The 20,744-nt window shown below is 47.5% G+C and overlaps 1 protein-coding gene across 7 annotated transcripts in view; it reads left to right on the forward strand.

The window, feature by feature from the left end:
- The window catches only part of ZC3H3 (zinc finger CCCH-type containing 3), a 184,297-nt gene that overhangs the window by 73,098 nt on the left and 90,455 nt on the right, over positions 1-20,744 (forward strand). For all 7 annotated transcript variants that reach the window (XR_012672206.1, XM_075141051.1, XM_075141050.1 and 4 more), the window contains exon 4: positions 4,684-4,834. Coding sequence is in view for 6 of the 7 variants with exons in the window: in XM_075141051.1 (XP_074997152.1) it covers positions 4,684-4,834 (151 nt within the window). In the remaining variant the exon portion in view is untranslated. The remainder of the gene's footprint in view (positions 1-4,683; positions 4,835-20,744) is intronic.

Raw genomic sequence — 20,744 nt, forward strand, 5'->3', positions numbered from 1 at the left:
ATTGCGGTTTCCTTAATCCACCCTGAGCAGCAGCATCTTCCTCTTGCTGCATGGACTGGCACACTTGCTCGTTAGGGCTCGGCTGGCTGACGATGCTGACCCATCCCTGGAGAGATGCTGTAATGGCACAGCCATGCAGAAATAAATGGCTCAGGGTGTGGCGTTCCCCACCGCCTGCGTGCCAGCCCCTGCGTAAGAACTGAGATTATAGGACCTGGTTCGATTGAGAAGGAAAGTTAGCTAATATCTGCCTCCCCTCCACTCATTTTTTGGCAGATGTAGACGATTCAGATTTGATGAGAGCTTATAGCGACGAAGGATTTGGAGTAAGTAACAGCAGGTCAATGTTCCCCCTCCCCATTTTTCTTGCCATAGGGGTAAATACATGTTTTTACAAAAGGTTTTCCTTTTTTTGTTGAAACTTCCTTGCAAGTGATCTTAATTCTTCACTTTGTATTGGGGTTGGAAAAAAGCTATCACTTTTAAATGTTAAAACTTCATTCATTTTGGGGGAGACACAGACTAGAAGTAAGAGGCAATTTGGAATGTTTGGAGAACATAAAAGTTTAAGGTGCGGTGGTGCTTATATGATTTAAGGATGCCAGAAAGCGAGTCGGCCCTCGTGTTACGTCCAGCTCTCCTGCAGACATCCCAGGAGCCAGCCCTGGTTTTGCTCTCCCTGCTTCAGCTTCCCCAGGGCGTCGAATGCTGGTACCTCTCACAGCAAAATAAGAGCAGATATAAGGATCCTCATAACCATGTTGCATTCAACCCCTTTCCTAAAAGATGCACGCGCTGGTGGGTCCCGGATCCCATCTGCTCGGAGCACCGTGGCAAGAGGTTTTGGCAGCAAATTGCCCATCTCCAGGTTGGAGTTTGCACCAGGATTTTTTCCGCGGGCACGGTCGGTGCGAGCGGTGCCCGGGGGATGCACAGCTCCGAATAAAGCACCAACCTCAGCAGCACGCGGCCCGTTGCGATGGGCGCGGGCTGCGAGCCCTGGCTGATAAATGATGCTCATATCCCATTCAAATATGATGCAAGCAGTTTTTTTGTAGTTTGTCTTCCATTGCGGTAGTAAAGTTTTTAATTAGGAAAGCTAATGAGATCGATTAGTCATTAGAACTGACCTCTGGATCTCTGTGAGGAGTGTGCATGTGTGCGCTGGGCTGATAACGGGGGACGCTGGGGTATTGTTTGTAATAAAAGCGTAAAGTGTTTGATTTGAGTGAAATGTGCCACGGGGAATACATCATGCGGAGAAAAAAAATTACAACCCTGGGAGCCTGTAATGAAGGGAATTAAACCAACATCCTATCTAAATAACATGATTATCTACACAAAACCCCTCAGCTAGCAAGTAATAATAGAAAACTGAGCTCTTCGGAGAGTCTCTTTCAGGAGGTGGTTAATGCCGGAGCCGTGCACGCAGGCACTTTCAGAAGAGCAGCTCCGGCATGAATACACCATCCAATTACCGCCGGGGAATAGAGTTTACCAGGTGCCAGCCCGTCTGTGCAAGGAGGGGGGGGGACGCCTGCAAGCCCTAACAATTTGGGACCTCTATTTCTTGTGCGAGCCTGAGGCGGGGGACGATGTCAGGCAGGAGTTTGATGAGGTTCTGGGTTGATTAGTGGCAGCTAGAGCTTGCGTAAGGGCAAACCAAAAAAAAGTTAATAATGTATGCAACAAATTCCCAGCTTCATAATTTTGTAAGGTCGGAGCGGCAGAGGGAAAGGGTCAACTCGTGCTGTCGCTGTTCGGGGAGGATGCGGGTTTGTGGCGCTCAGCCCTTCCCTGGTGTGAAAGAGCTGCTTTGGTGCGTGGTTGATGCTGTATCCATAAGAGGCTGGATATGTCCACGCCTCATGGGTGACAAAAGGGTCTCATAGTCACCAGCCCTCACCGTAGCTGGGATTTCATCGTGTGTGTGCGGTGTTGGGCCATGCAGGGGTTGGCATGTCTTTCTTTTTGTTCCCATTTTGCAATCCTAAATGCAGTTCTCTGAAGCGAAACGCACCAACTCTGCTGGTGCTTGCGAGCAATTGTAACTGTAATTAGAGCTTAAACCTTGCAAAGGGCTTTAAAAACCTACGCGATGGTGCAGTCGCTGCCCTGAAGAATTTAGTCTGATACAAAAAGTCCCAGGATAGGAAAACAGCGGTGAAAACCCGTTTGCTTTCCATTTGCTTTCCGTCTTCTTTCCTCTCTCTTCTTGCCTCACCTCTAAAACAATGTCTGCCTGCAATTTCTTTGGTCATCAAATCATCGAATGGTTTGGGCTGGAAGGAACCTTTGAAGATCCTCCAGTCCAACCTCCCTGCCGTGGGCAGGGACATCTCCCACTAGATGAGGTTGCTCAGAGCCCCGTCCAACCTGACCTTGAACACTTCCAGTGATGGGGCATCCACAACTTCTCTGGGCAACCTCGTCCAATGTCTCACCACCCTCATCATAAACCATTTCTTCCTTACGTCCAATCTAAATCTCCCCTCTTTCGGTTTAAAACCGTTGCCCCTTGTCCTGTCACTGCCGGCCCTGGTAAAAAGTCTCCATCTTTCTTAGAAGCCCCCTTTAGGTACTGAAAGGCCGCAATAAGGTCTCCTGGAGCCTTCTCTTCTCCAGGCTGAACAACCCCAACTCTCTCAACCTTTCTCCATAGGAGAGGTGTCCAGCCCTTGGACCATTTCCGTGGCCTCCTCTGGACCCGCTCCAGCAGGTCCATGTCTGTGTGGTGCTGGGGACCCCCGAGCTGGACGCAGTGCTCCAGGGGGTCTCACCAGAGTGGAGCAGAGGCGGAGAATGACCTCCCTCAACCTGCTGGCCACACTGCTTTGGGTGCAGCCCAGGATACGGTTGGCCTTCTGGGCTGCGAGCGCACATTGCCAGGTCATGGCCAATTCTTCGTCCACCAGTGCCCCCAAGTCCTTCTCGGCGGGGCTGCTCTCAATCCCTTCATCCCCCAGCCTCTATTGATACTGGGGGTTGCCCCGACCCAGGTGCAGGACCTTGCACTTGGCCTCGTTGAACTTCATGAGGTTCACATGGGCCCGCAAAACATCTGGTTTTATTTTAATTTCTTTTATTTTAATTTTTATTCCAAATCACCAGAAGCTCTTTAAGTTACTGGCGTTAACTTCCTGGCTTTTCAGTTTGTTCAATATTTACCGGTTGACTTAACGCACCCTTACTTGGAGCGTACTTTGTAGCACTGCTGGTTTTAGGGATGCTCGCTGGTTAACAGCAGCGTGCCGGTCTTGAAAGCATCATCAAAAGTCTGCTGCTTACTGCGACGCCGCAGAAAATAATTTGCATGCAGGCATTATTTTGGTGCATTAATTAAGCAGGGGTCCTGCATAGGAGTCAGAGGGATGTAAAAGAGTCTCTTTTAAAATAACACGTTGGTGTAAGGATCTGGCCTCATGCACGGTGCAAACAGGGGTTGGAGGTCCCTCAGCTGCGGCGTGGGCATGTGCAATGCCAAGTTAGAGCTGGCCCAAACGCCCTCCAAATTTTATCGCAGCCATATAAAAGAGATTATTTGCGTGGTGTTGTGAGCGTGCTCGGGGCTTTATAGGCGGTCTTGAAGGCTGTAAATCCCTCCATACGCTCCTTGCTCGGTGATCATTTATCTTACAGTATAGTATCGAGGAGCCTTGCGATAATCATCTTAATTATAAAAAATTCCAGTGATTTTTCTGTCATGGCAGAGCCTGCTTTTCTCCTCATCCCCCCCAGCAGAAGTTGTAACTCTCTGGCTGAGTTTAGGAGTGGAAATTCATGCTGCCAGCTGCCTGATCCCTCCCGAACCCAATGCGAGATGCCGGCTGGCTTGGGAATGCACATATTAAACTGTAAAGCCACGGATCGCCGTTACCACTGCTGGAGAGAGATGGGGAAGCTGCTCTAGGGAACGAGATCGGCTCTAAAATGCATTCCCCTGATTTTCTTATTTAGACACAGATCCAGCATCCTGGGTTTCCCAGTTTACCTGGGAAGCAACGCTCTTCTCCCTTCTCTCGCAGGGACAAACATGGGGACGGGTACAACATTTTCAGGGGAAATAATGATTCGGCTTTTCCCCTCTCAACCTTGCAATAATTTTAATTAGAGTATCTCCAAGAAAAACAGCCGGCCCTTTAAATCAGTTATAAAACCAGAAGACTTAGTCTCAGCATGTAGTGTCAGCTTTAATTATCTGGGCAGTTATAGCTGTATGTTATAAAAGTCGGGCAATTAGATGCATTCCTTAAAGCCGTGAAAAAAATTGCTAGCTATCAAGTGGAGGAAAAGCAGAGTCAAACGTATAACTGTTAATTGCATGAAACATTCAGCAGAATAAACCGGCGTGTAGATCATCCTGTAAAATATGATGAAAACGGGAATGATTAAATGCGTAAATCTGTTTCCAGTGTAGATGTTGGGGATCAAGGTATTATTGGTGAATGCATGATTTACCTGGTAGAGTTTTGCTGCCAGGCTGGGGAAGCCAAACACCCCCAAGCCCATCAGATCCTTTCTATTACCGTCGACCATGGTGGTCCCACACTTGACGCACCCCAGGGGTCTTCTGCCCCTTTTGTAGGTGCGAAAGAGTTGGCTGTAGGACCGACGTTGGTGAGGTCCCTTCTGTCCCATGCACACCTGAATTTCAAGCCTTTTTTTCTGTTTACTTTCTTGTAGGAGCCAACTTGCACTTCTTAAGGAGCCCCCCAGCCAACAAGGTGATAAAGACGCGCTACAGGATAGTGAAGAAGAACGTGGTGTCTCCAGCCTTATCGTCCTTCAGCAGCCCCATTCCCAACTGGAAGACGAGGCGCCCCGTGACATCCAGGTAATTCTTCCATCCCTTGAGTGCAGCTGGTTGGGACGTGGGAGCTGAGGGAGCTCTCACACTGGTTCCGTGTTATTACCGTTGCGTGTTCGTCACTTTATTTCTATATTTGTTTAGCCACTTCTACGCAGAGTTTATTGACTTAAAGTGTAAAATCGTATTAGTAATCACGTTAGCCTGAGTCGGCGGCCAGCAGCTTACCGCAGTCTGCGACTTCGTATTTATTCTCTGTTTGAATTAATTGTTTCCATGAAGCAGTTAAATAAGCTGTAAGGAAGATGAATAAATGCACACAGCTTTTTACATCAGACTTAAGTAAACTCGCTGCTTCTTTTGGAGACAGACATGGCCTGCTAATTAGGGACAGTCAAGGCTGCTAACGAGGCCAGACCTTCCCTCTGCTTTATAACATTATTGTGTACCTTGGTGCTACAGAGGAGCTTATTGAAAGCGTGTTGGAGGCAGATGCCCCAAACCTACACCAGGAGGTAGGTGCAGGCACAAACTTGCTTCTTCCCGGGTTATCTGGATGGGTGGAACATCAGCCCGGCCCTGTAGCAAATAATTTGGCGTGCCAGCACCCGCCCGAAGAAGAGTGTCACCAAAGGATAGTGCTGTACCCTTGAGGCCGAATCTTCCTAAACCAGCTGTGCTGATGTCCGTATTTCGGCTACGAGCGAGCTGCAGCCACGTTAGCTGGTGGAGATGTTACCAGGAAACATCTCAGAGGCCAAGACAAAGTCTGGAAGTCGTGTATAAGCAGAAAGGTCGTTACAGTAATTGATGCTTTAAAAAAAGGTGCTATTAGAACTCATATTTTTGGTTATAACTCAGATTCTGGCTATTCTTAGGTTGAGAATGACTTCTCCTCCCCCTGAAATGCTGGTTTGCCACTGTCACAGGCAATATTTTGGGCAAAGAGAGTCTGCTCTGATCCACTGTGGGCTTGTTCGTTTGATTATTCATTCCAGCGTAGCAAACCCGAGGAGCTGGGGGATGCTGCGGGCTGTCCCCCGCCGTCGGCTCCTCTGGTGGAGCAGCAACACGGGTCAGCATCAACGCCTGCTCCAGCTGGTTTCTTCCAAAGATTATTTCCCCCAAGGTTGATGGCTTTTATGGTGGGTGCTGCGGAGAGACAAAGATCGCGGTGATTGTTTTTAAAGCCTAACTTCGCGTGATTTTTCCCTATATTAAGTGAATTTGGCTTTGAGTTTCACAAATACTGGTATCTGAAGGGAGGGTTGGTTTCGGAAGACTTCAGGGTGATGAGGCAAAGTACCAGGTAAACAGAGAGATGTAAAAAAAAAGGTGTTTATTTTCAAACTATTTTTTAAAATATAAAATTAGGTCTATTATTTTGTCTCGTTTTTTCAAACTCTTAGTTGACAAACTCCTCAACTCGTGTACTGTACCGGCCTCAATTTCAAAGTGCTTCTTCTCGTATGGAAACTGTGGGATCCTTTTGGGCTAACAGCTGATTTCCACTCAAATTTTCTGCGATCAATCTTACCTCCACCGCCTCCTCCTTTTTCTTCACCTTCTACTTTTGCCTTTGATATCTTCCCACCTGCACATCATGCCCTTTTATCCAGTCCTGAGATCCACTCGTCTCCTCTTACTGCCCTCCGAAAGTGGCTGGTTTGCCTCCTCCGGTGCAATTACTGCTCTGCTTGTAGGTGCCACCTCCATTTGCACGTCCTTGGGGCCAACTTCTTGCATTTCCCTTGCCACAAACAAACCACATATTCTTTTTCTTGCTCCCTCATCCTGCATTTTTGTTGAATCAAGGCAGGATGTGCATGCATCTTACCTGTCAGTGAGAGTTCTTGCATTGCTCACCACTCTCAGACTATGATAGAAAGCCAGACCATCAAATAAGTAATTGTTGTGTTTCTTCTTTGGCCCCAAAAGCAGCTTTTTTCAAATATTATTATTAATTTTTCAAAGTGGGGCTTTTGCATTGTGAATGTACAAGTATGTTACGGTAAAATCTTAAATTATATTGCTTCTTAGAGGTTCATAATTTGCTGCTGGTAGTTACGGCGCCTGGTATTTTGCGTGCAAATGAAGATTTGTTTCTTTGTGGCTTTTAATCTCCTGTTTCCTCCTGCAGTGTTGGTGTAATGCTGACTCTGGTTCTGGTCACTTCTGTAACTACAGTCACTGATGTGCTACTCAGATTGCCTCTAATGAGCGCATTTACATCCGCATCGACGTGCGTCTTGCCCTTTCCCATCCCCAGCTCAGTTTGCTGCTTTTTTTGGTCCTGAACCAGCCGTTTTGAGCAAATCCTCCTCCCTTTATTTAGGTGGAAACAGCTGCTGCTTTCTGTTCCTGGTACAGGCAGCCCCGTTCAAACAACCCTTCTTCCTCCGTCACTGCCCTCGCTGCAGATCCTGCCCGTTTATCGGAGAAAAAATTGATTTTTGTTTCTAGTTTTTGTGACGGTGAAATGTTCTGCAATGGATCTGTGCAAAACTGCTGCTTTAGTGTCTCTCCATCGTTAATGCGCCTCAACTGAGACCTTGAAAGAGAAAATGTGAGCCCAGCAAGGCTCGCCCTGCTCCGTAATCGTCCCAGTTTTATTCCTGGGAGGGGAATTTGCATCTTGTATCTGCTGTCTGTTGGTGGATTCGGTTCTGCAATGGCTTTCCCAGCCGATGAAACGTGATGATGTTTTTGCCACTTGATGCTCTTTATAGTGAGAATCATCGTGTCGTACTGTGACGTGACATTGCCCAAAACTCTTATCTCGCTGATGTACGAGCCTGACTCACAAAACTCTTTCAGGCATCAGTGGTAAGGGAGGGAGAGAGAGCTTCTCGTAGCCGTATCAAATTTAATCCGCTGCCCCTCGATGATGTGCAGATGCATGCCTTTAGTCCAGTGCTGTAATAGATGACTAACTTGGTTGCCCAGGGAGGTGGTAGATGCCCCATCCCTGGGAACATTCCAGGTCAGGTTGGACGGGGCTCTGAGCAACCTGATCTAATTGAAGATGTCCCTGCCCACGGCAGGGGGGTTGGACTAGATGACCTTTAAAGATCCCTTCCAACCCAAACCCTTCTATGATTCTATAAACTTCAGCCTTAGTTAATAGAAAACAACTCGTGTTCCGACTATTCGTCTCAGGTTTTTCCCTTGCAGCTTGTTACTCCAGATCTGGATGGTTGATGGATGGAGGACCCGCGGTGAGAGCCGAGGAGGGCAGGAGCTTCAGGCAGGGGATTCAGGCAGGTTAGAGCAGGAGTCTCCGGCTGCTGGGCAGTCGGTGTTGCTCAACCAAGCAGTGATTTTGCAGAGGAGCGACCTCGTTTTGCTGCTGCAATTGGCTGAGAGCTTCCACTTGTAGAATAATTTTATCAGTATTAATCTTTGACTTCATTAAATGATGTAGTTTAGATCTTACGGCTGTTTCAGACAAATCTTGATAAAATGCCATCAGCAAATTAAAACAATTATATTTTAAAGAAGCAATAAATCTCTTACTCAGTATCCCTATTACCTTCCTTGTGTGTGATCAATCATCTGGACTGCCTGGAGGAAGCACATGGCAAATGCTTCTATAGTTTTTAAATTTTTTTTTGCTCCATTGTTCATAGCATCCTCTTGGTCCTGTAACAAGGAACGAGCCGGGAGCTGCTTTCTCGCTGCTTTGCTGTGCTTTTGCCAAAACAACGGGCAGCTTTGATGGCGATGGGAGACGCTGTGCATGCCTGCAGCACTGGTTTCGTCACCTCATTTTTATCTTTCGGTGTGCGTCATACTGAATGGTCAACTCGTTATTTTTAATATCCTTTTCACCTTGAGCCAGAAGTGTGATGTTAAAAGGCTGGTGGTGCCGCAGTCAAGTGCTACTCCCAAATTGGTTTCTAGCTGACGCTAAGGGGAAGTTCCTCCTACGAAATCCAGATTTTGGGGGGTCCAAAAGTGATGTGCAAGGGTTTTACACAGGCGCAGATCTTTTCAAATTTAATACGCTGCCTTAATAAACTTTAGGCAGGAGCCGTGTTCTTGTCCATCTTGTGAACTTGTTGTCGCTAAAGATGTTTTATGACATTCCCCCCTCTCTTTTTGGGTATCTGTGCTGCAGTTTGCAGCAAGAAACCTTGCTGGGGCATCCGGGAGGTTGCCCTCGTTGCTGATAAACTCCCCCAAATCAGCAGGCTAAGATGAAGACAGACAAGTCTTTGGGAAATGAGTGACAGGAAGAGTCGCTGCAGGTCTGGAGGTACCCGGTGCTAATCCCTCGGTGATGAGTTGCGTTCTCCGCTTATTGCTAGGTTGCATTAAACTTCGCCCTGCTGCTGACTTTTCTTAGAGGCGATAGATGGGAGTATATTTTAAATTAATTTTACTACACTTTTTGTAATATTTTTGTTTTAAATAGATTTATAAGCAACTTGGGGGCTATTTCTCCAAATTTATGAAGATAATTTTCACTCTCTTGATAAGGTTAAATTTACACCTGCTATTTCCATATTAATTCACATTGCTAAGTGGATCTAATTTTCTTCCGTTCTTCTATCTAGCGAGTGTGGCCTTTCCTAATGCAATTTCCCCCTCACTAAATCACTGTGATCGGGAGTCATGATCGAGTTAAATTAACTTAAATTAATTTACTTAATAAGAGCTCCAGATCATTGTGAATGAGGTTAAGATTTATTGATTCTCCTTTTCACTCCTCCCCCTTATCTCTCCCTGCTTTGCAGGAGCACAGCTCAGAAGGGCTGTGATTTGCTTGCCTTAAATTTCATTTGCTCCTATTGACATTGCGGTTGGTCATCGCTTAGAAATCGCGGGGGAATGCCCTCTCCCCGCGCAGCCTCTTGCCGCCGGGAGAGGGCTGAGCGAGCTGCTACGGAGGAGTTGCGACGGATGAAGCGGCACGCTGAGCGACGGCGATGATGCTGCTCCTGCTTCCAGCCTCTTTCCGTGGTTCACGTGGTGTCAGCAGATGCAGCCACCAGTAAACCAGGATGTCCAGGTTTCATAGATCCTACCCGGAGGCAGCAGAAGCCTTCTCGAGGGTGCTGTAGGATTGTGGAAACTGCTAGAAAGGTAGGTAGAGCATCTGCCGTTGTGGCTGGGATCCTCCACCTCAATGCACCTTGGCTGGAAGGAGCAGATGAGGATAATGGCAGGAGGACGCTCCTGGCCATTGCAGATACCCCTCCCCTTCAAAGCCACGTGCTCCACCGAAGGGACAGTCTTCTTGCAAGCGGAGCAAGGCAAACGGGACAAACCCAAATGCCGTTGAGCATCCACCCCAAGGCAGCAGCGGGAAATGTCTGTTGCCCCCGTTTGGGGGATGACGTGCCTGTGATGGGCTCAGCCGGGAGCCGTGCCAAGAGCAACAGAGAGCGTTGGCCGGGAGAAGGAGGGTGCACCAACGCCTGCGGGAGACCCCAGCTCACCCTCTAATGGAGGGACAGAGCCATTTTAAGACACATTTTTGGGAGCAGGGAGACCTGTGTGTAGAGGCTGATGTTGTGTTTATAGACCCCCGCTGGGCGGGTTAAAGACTGACCCACTTTGAAGAGTTTTCTTCTAAAATACTGATGCATGTGTTTAAAAGAAAAGTAACCTGTCTGCAAATACAGTCTGGCACTGATGAAGAAGTTCACATATTTCCTTCAGAAAACTTAGCAGTACCTCTTGAGGGACAGTCCTACCCCTCCAGCACTATAAATAAGTAAAGAACAAGATAATATAACATTTGTCAGAGAAATGCCTGCTCAGTAGAAAAGACTTGTCAGCAGAGGATAAGCTTGTGTGGTTTAGTTTTGTTTTCTTCTTTTCTTTCTGTTCCTTGGCCTGGAGCACGTTGAATGGACTGAGATGGAAACGAGAGCCTTCTGGGCTTGACTTGGGACTTTGCCACCCGTTCCCCTGCGTAGCCTTTATCGGCACGAAGGGGGTGATGCAGGCTGTGAAACGGGCTGGATCTCAGTCACCACGGTGGGTGCAAGTGCAGGGCAAAGGGACATATGGCCAAGTGCCCAAGAGGAGGAGGAACCACCGACTCTGCCAGTCACCATCTTTTCAGGAGGTTGAGATGCTGTGTGCCGGGTGGCTTGGACACACCGACCTCCGTGTCTCATCCCTTCCTTGTCTTCACGGTGCATGAGTTTTTGGCTTCCGATTTCTTTTTGCTCTCTTACCAATGATTTTCAGATATCCACTGCCAGCCAGTCAACCCAACTCATCACCCAGTTCAATGGTTTGGGTTGGAAGGCACCTTTGAAGAACATCTAGTCCAAGCCCCCTGCCATAGGCAGGGACATCTTTCACTAGATCAGGTTGCTCAAAGCCTCGTCCAACCAGACCTTGAACACTTCCAGTGATGGGGCCATCCGATGCTGCCTCTTTAGCTTCTGCTGACCAGTGACGGTACCTGCTGAGCCTGTGTGGAGACCACCATTCTCCAGTGCTGTCCCCAAGCTTTGTCTCCTCTCTCTTGCAGCATCTTCATCGGCTTTTCCCCCAAGTCCCACGCTGGGGTGCTGAGCTAATTTCATGCAGCCCTGCCATCCCCTCCTGGGGAAGCCTTTCAGATTTTCCTTGCTACATTATCCCATTTTACTGACATGTCTTGAGTCCTGTTACATGTTTCCTTGCAGGAGTGAAATAGAAGTTTCACCTCCTTGAGACAATGGGTGCTCAGCTTCCCCCTCTGTGGCGGAGTATTTTCCATGTCTGACTGGGGCAAGTGGAGCCGCAGGTGCCGGTCTTGGTGTGCTGTCAGCATATAAGTTAAGTCTTTCTGCATAAACCCTTCGGGAAAGGAGACATGGTTGAACTAAAGTCTTGGGTTGCAAGACAGAGTTGCACGTACCCCGATGGGTGCGTGCCAGCACAGCTTTTCTGGATCAATTGCTGTATCTAATTCCTGCAGAATGCAGAACTGTGTGGTTGGCTTGCCGTGAATACTAGTTGCATGGCATGAACATGAAAACTCAATATATCCTCTTTTTTTTGGGGGGGAGAGGCATATCCTTGTGACTTTCCGGGGAAGCTGTCTCCTCCTCTCTGCTTACCTCCCGTTGCATTGCAGATTGGGGTGATGCAGAGCAGCTGAGCCCCCGTGGGACAGCACCTTAAACACAAGTGTTCAAGTCTGCACCGAGTCGTTTACCATAATCCAAGCAGTAATGTGTTAAGCCGTAGTAATTCAACTGCTTCTGAGCTTTTTGGTTGCACTCTAAGGCTCCCCAGGAAGTCCATCCGCTCTGGAAATGGGATGGGTTCACCCAACTTTTGTGACATCTCTGGAAACCGTTGAGAAGTGTTTGAGATACGTTGGTGCGTGTTGCTTGTCCTACAACCCAACATTTGAGTAGCTTTGCCCGCGTTGGCTATTACAGAGCCAGAGTGGCCCCTGTGGGGAGTTTATTTGGATCCGGTTGGGCATGGTTTAGCGCTCATCTCACCTGTCAGTCTTAGGGGAAATCCCTTCTCCAACTTTTGGGAGGAAATGAAGATGCCCTTTTAAAATTAGCTATTGGCCAAGAATTGGAGAGAGCAGGGGAAAGGGCAGCCCCAGTTGTGCCTGCTGTGCTTTGGGGCCTATAAGGAGGATCATCCCATAAATTACCTATTTGTTGACAGCTTCTTCTGAAAAGGGACATGGGGATGGCAGCAAATGTCCTAAAAGCCTAATTCCCCTGAACAAGACCCAGTGATCATTAGAAGGACAATGCCAAAGTATCCCATGCGAGAACCACCTTGGTAAGTCACCACCACAAGGCGTTTAGTTTGCAGGATTTTAAGATACGAGGCTTTGAGAGCAAGATCTAGCTAGAATTCTGTTAAATATGTACATTTGTAAGAGGTATCCCCCCGACTGTCATTCTGCATTTTCCTATTTGAGGGATTCACACCTTTTCTCCAAAAGCATCTGGAGTTGGTGGCTGTAGAAACCAGATTAGTCCATGAACCATTAGTTTAATCTGGAGAGGACTTTTTTTATTTATTCCTGATATAGCTGTGAAAATACAAAATCCAGCAGCAATTTTGTATTTGGGGGATGGGATGGAGACCAAAAAGTGCATCGGTGTAGCGACGGGTGGTGGAAGCAGGTAGAAGTGGGTTGGCAAAGCGGTTTTCAGTGCCGGCTCTGCCCGTGGTGTGCTCTGTGCTGGCAGGATCCTTCTCTCTCCATCCCAAACCACCGTCTCAGAAATCTCAAAGAGAAGCCGGAGGCAAATAAATGACACCTGATTATTTCTCCGTGTTGCTAAGCAGACACTGCTTTCATGTATTTACTCAACGCACCTCCAGGAGAAGTCATCAAGCAATTTTGGAGAGGGAAGATGCTGCTCTCCATGCGTCTTCGAGATGATGCAGGGTCTGGAGGTGTTTGTGCAGTTCTCCAAGAGGAAGGCGCATTAAATCACGGCACGTTCCTGATCCCGGGGTTGGGGTTGAGAGCAGGGATCGGGGTCGTGATGCACGATGGTTGGAGCAAATCCATATTTCTCTGGTGCTGGGGCATCATCTCGAAAGTTGCAGAGAAGATGCAGAAAACTGTTAATGTAGGTTTCTACCGTTGATAATTGCTGAGTGCTCTGACGGGGGGAAGCTTTAATCCAAGTTATCATATATTGTGAGCAGACAGGGATGTTTTTTCTTTTTAAAGACCTCAGCAAAGGCTGTCTTCTCTCCTCGGTCCATTTATTTTTTCCACCAGTCGGTATCTTCGCTTTAGCGGGGAGAAGGGGGTCCAAGAGGTGGGATCCCAACCTCCCGCAGACCAGTTTGGAGCGCTGGACTGGTGCTGTGGTCGAGATGCTGCTCTTCAAGCTGGGGGGAGCCTGCAAGGACCAGACTGCGATCTCCAATTTTGGGGGGGGTTTCAAGCACAGCTTTCTAAGTTGTTTATTTCATTCGGATGATGCTCCGGTGGGATTTTGCCTCCTCTGCTCCCGGCGCCGATTGCTCCCGGATCTTCTCACACGTAGGTGAAAGATCGTGAGCATCATAACCCTATGGGCAGAGGCTGGGGCACCAGGAGTTAATTTTATTTTATCAAGATGATAAAATACCCCTCCGCCTCCCTGGCTTTTGATGCGTTAATCTGAAAAAGGAGTCGAAATGTGACTAATGTCCTTAAAGTTCCTGTCAATTTTTTTCTTCCCAAATTCATTTGACATGAAAGTGAGAAGTAAACAGAAAGCCTGTGTTTAAGCAGATAACTTGGAAAGCCTTTTCCATCACATTTAAAAACGGCCGTGTCATGGATTCTGCGAATTGGCGGGTTCTATTTTGTTTTATTTTATTTTGTCTGTGTGGTAAATTTTCTTTTAATAATCTCGACGTGGTTTTACGAGGTTTAGGGCTAAGATTTTTTTTGAAGGGATGTTAAACCATTCTCCAAAATGACATCTCATTAAAGTGAAATTCATCTGCTGGGATTGGAGACATTACAGGCAGGAGGAAACTGTGGCTCCCATTTGAAAATACATATTTTATTTTTTTTCTATAGGAAGTACTTTTAATCTTTTTAATGAGGATGGTATGAGATACACAACCCCGTATTGTTTCTGAGAAGCCCTGACATCTGGCCTGGCATAATCCAGTTTCTGTTAGGGACTAGTTTAGAGGCTTTAAAAAACAATGTCGCCTCTTTTGGGCAAAGCTCGGGATTAATCTTTCATACGCTCAGCGCTCCCCCCTTGCAGAAAGACAGACAGTTTATAACGCTCAGTCTTCCCTTTTTTCCTTTTTTCCCCCCCTTTTTTTCTATTTCTTCTTTCCCCTCTTTCCCTCTCTCTTTTCTTTTTCTTTTTCCTCTTTCCTTTTTTCCTTTTTCTTTTTTCTATTTTTTCTTTTTCTTTTTTCTTTTTTCTTTTTCTTTTTTCTTTTCTTTTTTCCTTCTTTTTCCTTTTTCCCTTTTTTCCCTTCTTCTCTTTTTCCTTTTTTCCTTTTTTCTTTTTTCCCTTTTTCTTTTTTTTTATTTTCTCTTTTTTCCTTCTTTGTCTTCCTTTTTCCCTTTTTTCTCTTTTTCCTTTTTTCTTTTTTTTTTCCTTTTTTCCATTTTTTCCTTTTTCTCCCCTATTGCTTTCCCCCAAAACAGAGCTGACAGCTGGGTGCTTTCTCAACCGACAGGCTGAGCAGCAGGTTCAAGGTGGGCAGTTTTGCAGCGGGAGCCGGGGGCTGCACCAGCCTGCTCCCTGCCCAGGCTGTGTCCCCCCTCCTCCCAGTCCCCCCCAGTCCTGTCCTGTGCTGGGGCAACCTCGTGCCATGAGGTTGCATTTTGTGCTGCTTTTGCAGGAATTTGGGACTGCTGGCATTGGGGGGAGCGCTCCGGTTTCCTCCTCGAAGGGTCGGCCACCGTAATTGAGCTGTACTTCGGAGGAACTAATGAAAACAAAATAAAAACGGGACTCAGAGGTTAACTACCAGCTTTAAATGCATATGAAAATACTTAAGAATAATGGGATTTTCTTTTTTTAATTTTGGTTAATGGAGTAGTCGAGTTTTGAATGGATTCTATTAAAAATAAAACTGTCACATCCAAACCTGGGGAGGCAATGATGCGTTATTTACTCAGCAGGGTGTTGTGTTGATCTTGGATCAGCCCTTCCCCGGAGTCTGGAGCGTCCTTCTTCAGGGAGCCCACTGTTCCCTAAACCCGGATCGTTTCTTGCTGGGAGATCTTGCAGCTTCATCATGTGCTGGATCTGTGTTGGTTGTGAGCAGAAAAAGGAGATGCTTGACTAGTTTGGCTGAAAAAATGGAGAATTTCTGCTTTCTGAGTTAGTGGGGTATAGCTGATAGCCCTCGCCTTATGTTATTTGGGGGAAGTGCCTTACATTTCCTGCAGAGGTACGGAAAATAACCTTTTTTTCATGTGGGCGTAAGGCACCTTGGGATAATCTGGCTTCTTATTTGGCTGCTGAAACGTGGCTTTAGATCTGTAGCCCAGCAAATGTCTTGCTCTTTGGATTTAGGGGAAGATATGCAGAAAGCTGGGTTTTGGCCGTAGGGAGATCGTATGGACATGGAAACGGTGAGCGTAGTTGAGAATAAAAGCGTCATCTTCTCGTTTAGCAGCATCGGGGCATAGTTTTGCTTTTGCAATACTTAAATCCAGCCAAACATGTCTCCCGTAAATTAAAGATATGTAAGAGGTGGTTTCCACCACCAGGCTCTTTCCCAGTGTCCGCCAAGAGCCATCCTCCCAGTGAACCTCCAGCCTGGCGCTGGCTTTCTGCCGCACGAGATGTTGAACTAACTGCACCCTCTTGGCCTGAGATACCCACGTTGGATGGAAATGAGCTGGAAGTCAACCAGTCCGTAGCTTGGATAACATATAAATGCAGGGTTTTCCTTCTCTTTCATTTTTTTTATTCGTGAAAGCAAAATTTGATGGTGCAAAACCACTGGCGAAGAGTACGGTACTGTCCCTTGTGGCAGGCAGCAGCTGCATCCCCAGCAGGATTTTCAGCTGGGTCAGAACAATGTTTTGAAGTTGGTCTACTGAGCAGGACATCTCCAGTTGTTGGGCTTCAGGTGGCTTTACAGACCAATCTTGGAGGCTCAAACTCAACCCCTTGTAGATGAAACCACTCCCAAGGATGCTCTCCAGCTGCTGGTGGGCACTGGGTCATCAAGGTCAGGCAGGAGCAAAGCAAAGGACGTGTTTTTGCTAAAATGAGTTTAATTTGTAGTGTGGATGTTGGGTCCTCAGCACCAGGTTGCCTCTATGGATCTGCTCTGAAAGGTCCACACTACTTGCTAGAAGAGGTACAGCCACCATAGGTCAACAGTGTGGGCACCAGCCTAGGACCAGGAGATTTTGGATCCATGTTGGCATCTGTGAACGCCTGTTTGATGCAACCTCTTTCTGTTTCCAGCCTGCCACCTTTCCTCTATCGCTGTGTGAGAATTAATCCTTCATGCTGTGTCCTACTGCAGGGCAGAGAGAAGAGGAGGTTCCCCGGGCCAAGTGATTTCAGCTGTAAATGTTCACTCAAATACCAATTCCTAGAGAACTGAGCGGGCTTGCGAGCAAGGCATCGTTCTGCACAGAGAGCTTGTTTGACCAAAGGGTCCTGTAGAAAGGGATAAACCAAAATGATAACTGAGCTAAAAAAAAAAAAAGAGAGACTGCATTTCAGTAAGGCTGCAAGAAGCGTTTGTTTTGGGGGGTGCAGGGGAGTAACGGGGGGCTTGGAGCTTTTCACACCAAACCCACCATCTCCCAGTTGCATCAAGGTGCTGCACAAGCTGTTACCAGCTGGACGAGCCAAGTGGAAAGATCCCTTAGGGACTAAAACCAGCACGTAGGGCATCGCCTACATTGTATAACAGTACTTGCAGATGTGCTCGCGAGTGGTTGCGTCGCTTCTCGACGAGCTACCGCTCATCAGCAACGTCTTGCTGACTGGCTGCTCCCACCCCGTGGCATATTAAGCTAATATGTTTTACTTAGTGTTTATAATAGGCAGAGAGCACACACAGAGTCGGTGAGTAGGGGATTTGCTGATGAGTGGTAATTCATTAGCCGGGATTTTTTTTCCCCTCTTTTGTGACCGCCTCTCCTTGCTTTCAGAGTACAGCAGCTATCAAAGAAAAGCAGAACATCCGTAGCGAGGACGTTTATACAGATTAAAAGTTGGGAGTTTTCAGCTGTGGATCAGCAGTTTTGAGTCAGGGCTGGATCATCTGGTGCAGGAGCTCAGGTGGGAGTCATGAAAGTTTGTGCCTAGGCAACCCGAGAGGTCATCTCCAGCGTTGGGGAGCCCGTCTGCAGGTGCTGGGCCAGCAGATTTGAGATGGTCCTCCCCATGCCATGGCTTTGCAGAGGGTTTGCTGCCCCTCTGCACGGTTGGGTCTGCATGTCATCTCCTGGAGCCTCAACCCAGCAGCTCTTGCGATGATGCTTTGGGGTGACAGTGGTCTTTGCATGGTGAAGGCAGCAATTGCTCCCTTCCTCTAGGTTATATCCAAAATACCCTAAATGTGATGGCATGTACATGACCGGTAGGTCAGGGCTTGCCCTTGCTCTTCATTTACTTGGAGTCCACGTTGAGGATCTTGAAATGCAGCGCGAAGGTGGAAAAAGCACTTTGAACTCAAGTCATTAACTCCAACAAAAGCACAGGGAAGGCTTTAGTGGAAAAACGTTAATGGCGGATGTTATAATGTTATTTATGGATTAGCACGCAGGTTCTAAGGTGGACCTGGGGCAACCAGGGCCATGTGGAAGAAAGTGGAGGGTTGATACCCTCCTCGTCCAGTCTTGGGGACACGTCTGCTTGAGGTCACGCAGGGACTGAGCGTGGTGACGTTGGGAATAGAAACAAGTCTCCAAAGGCCTTTAACCTTCCTCAGTGCTGCTCACTCTCTCCCGGGGCATCTATTTCTTTCTGCCTGGATGCTCCAGGATAAAATATCTTGTGGGACCACGAGGTTTCAGGTAACACTGTTTTTTTTGTCCCTCCAAATGCCCCAGATGCCAGCTGTAGCTTTAAAAAAAGAAAAAAAATTATATGATAGTATTCACCCTTTCTAACCTAGGTTTCAGCAAAAACATGTATTTTATATGATAGTATTCACCCTTTGTAACCCAGGCTTCAGCAGCAACTAAGTAGTCTGGCCAGATGAAATCTGCTTGGGGATATAGTTTTCCAAATTGCACACATGCTGTATTTAAAACTCATTTTGAAGCAGTTTTTAACCTTTGGAAGTGTTTTTTCTAAGGCTAATAATCCCTCCTAACAGCATCCTATTTTGAGAATATTTTTTTCCAGCGCTGGGTATTTACACAGTCACCGATTTTTCACCTGACAGTGACAGCTGCGGGAGTGAGTGATGTATTTAATTTCTAAATTTCTACCCTACTAAGAGATTAGTAACGGCAGAGCTTCTTTTTTTTCACCCCTTTCCCCAAATGATTTTTGCTACGAAGGGTCGTAACTTCTCCAGCCTTTTAACAGATCGATCCGAGAAGTTTTCCTGTGCCGATTCTGGTGTGAAAGTTGGTATTTAAAAAAAAAACAAACCCACAAACAAAAGGAGGAAGGGGGGAGTGCAGACTGGCTGAATGGCAGCTCCGCGCCGCGGAAATGACCCGAATCGCTTCTTATCAGCTCCCGGTGATGGTAAAATTGTGATACCTTTGTTTAAACCTCGCCGCGAGCTGCTGCGCTGAGCCGAGTCCAACTGCTGCTGGCATCTGGGCTGCCCGCGCCGGGCTGCGCCCGGGCAGGTCTCGGGGCTCGGGAAAGAGTGAACCGGTTTGCAGGGGCAGAGAGGTCGCTTGGCAAGTGCTCGAGCATCGTTTTCAACTGATTAATTCTTTCCAGGCTAAGTAAACATCTAGTCGTCTTTCAGGCTGAAGGATGGATCCATCTGTTTCTTCCTGGCGTGAGAAAAAAAAAAATTTACCCTAAAAAGGCTGGAAGAAACTCCTGGATTAGCGAACGCAGAGGGATGCGTGCGTCGTGGGTGCTGCTCCCGCTCTGAGCAAACCCTTTGCTGGCAGCAGTCGGGTTGCAGAAAGCAAAGACCGAGCGGATGTCTTGCTCTGCCGCTTCGTTAATCAGCCGTCCGTTAAAAGCTCGGCTATTTCCATGTCCTTATAGACGACAGCTAAGAGGTAAAATGGTTTAATAGGATATGAAAGTCAAGTTTGGAGGATGGTGTGGGGCCGGCTGGCGAACAGGACTGATGCCTTCATAAATAAGATCTCCGAGAGCTTTGCTGGGCAGCAGGAGCCCTTCTCCGGGGCTGGAAAGTGCTTCATGCAACGGGGGGAAGGACTGGAGGAGGGAGATGCTGCGGTACCCGCGGCAGCAGGCTTGTGCATCTCTCCCGGGGTAGGTCAGGTGTGTTTTGCCCTGGGGCTGAGATAATATTTCCAGTTGAGTTGAAATGTATGTTATACTCGATATGGAGACAAATACTTAAATAATTTTATATTCAGACCTTACTGTACACCCAAAACCTACGTAATCAGCTTTCTCGATCCCTGGGCATTTATTTCCTTCTGCTGCCTTCGAAATAATCAGAATTAGCTCGTTTAGTACTGAGTAATACCACTCTTGCCAGGTTTAATCTCTCCCCAGCAGAGCACCGCCGTTTCCTCTTTCTACACCCAAATTCTCTGTCTGATGGAGGTTGCTCTGGGATGAAGCCGTGGTGTTTCCTCCAAACCTCATTTTTTTTGTTAGGGACTGTGTGGTTTTCATATTGGATGATCTTTACTGAGCAGAAGTAACGCGAGGACTTGTAAGAGGTGCTTTGGAGGTCTCTAACCGCTGCGAGGAACTTCTAAATTAATTTCTTTTACCTTACCTAGCTGCTGGAACGTCAAGTTGGGGAAATAATTTGTGGATTTATCCTCTGTCTGTGTTACCGTCTTGCTTCTAGGTGAAGCCAGAAGCGCTGCTTACGACTTAGGCTTTGCAAAACCTCTTGCCCGCTGCCGGGCAGGAGCATCCTCTCCTTGGCTCTCCCCTGGGCCAGATTCTGGCACCCCTGTGTGCGGCAGAGCTGGGTTTCAGCACGAGGCCGGATTCGCGCCCGCCCTTGGCACGGGTGCCCCTTCGACCATCTGCACCCGGCAGCTTCCCCGCTCCCCGTCCATCCATCCGTCCATCCCCGAGTGCCGGCCGGGCACCGCAGCATCTGCGGCTCGCGCTGCCCGCCGGGCTCGCCTGGAAGGAGGATTTGCAGAAGGATACGGGGAGGTCTGAGAGGTCACAGCTGTTAAAGCTGGGAAAGTGGGAAAAAAAGGGCAGGGGGGTTTCCGAACTTGGCACAAGTGCAGCAGCCACCTGTCCGCAAGCATCAACGGTTTTCTGAGCTGAAATATGTTTTGGTTGCAAATAATTTCCTTTAATCCCCCCTAAACAAATCTGGATTTAATAATTGCTTATTGAATTATTGGTAGCAAATT

The sequence above is a fragment of the Calonectris borealis genome, chromosome 2 (genome assembly GCF_964195595.1).
Source record: "Calonectris borealis chromosome 2, bCalBor7.hap1.2, whole genome shotgun sequence".
Taxonomy (NCBI): Eukaryota; Metazoa; Chordata; class Aves; order Procellariiformes; family Procellariidae; genus Calonectris; species Calonectris borealis.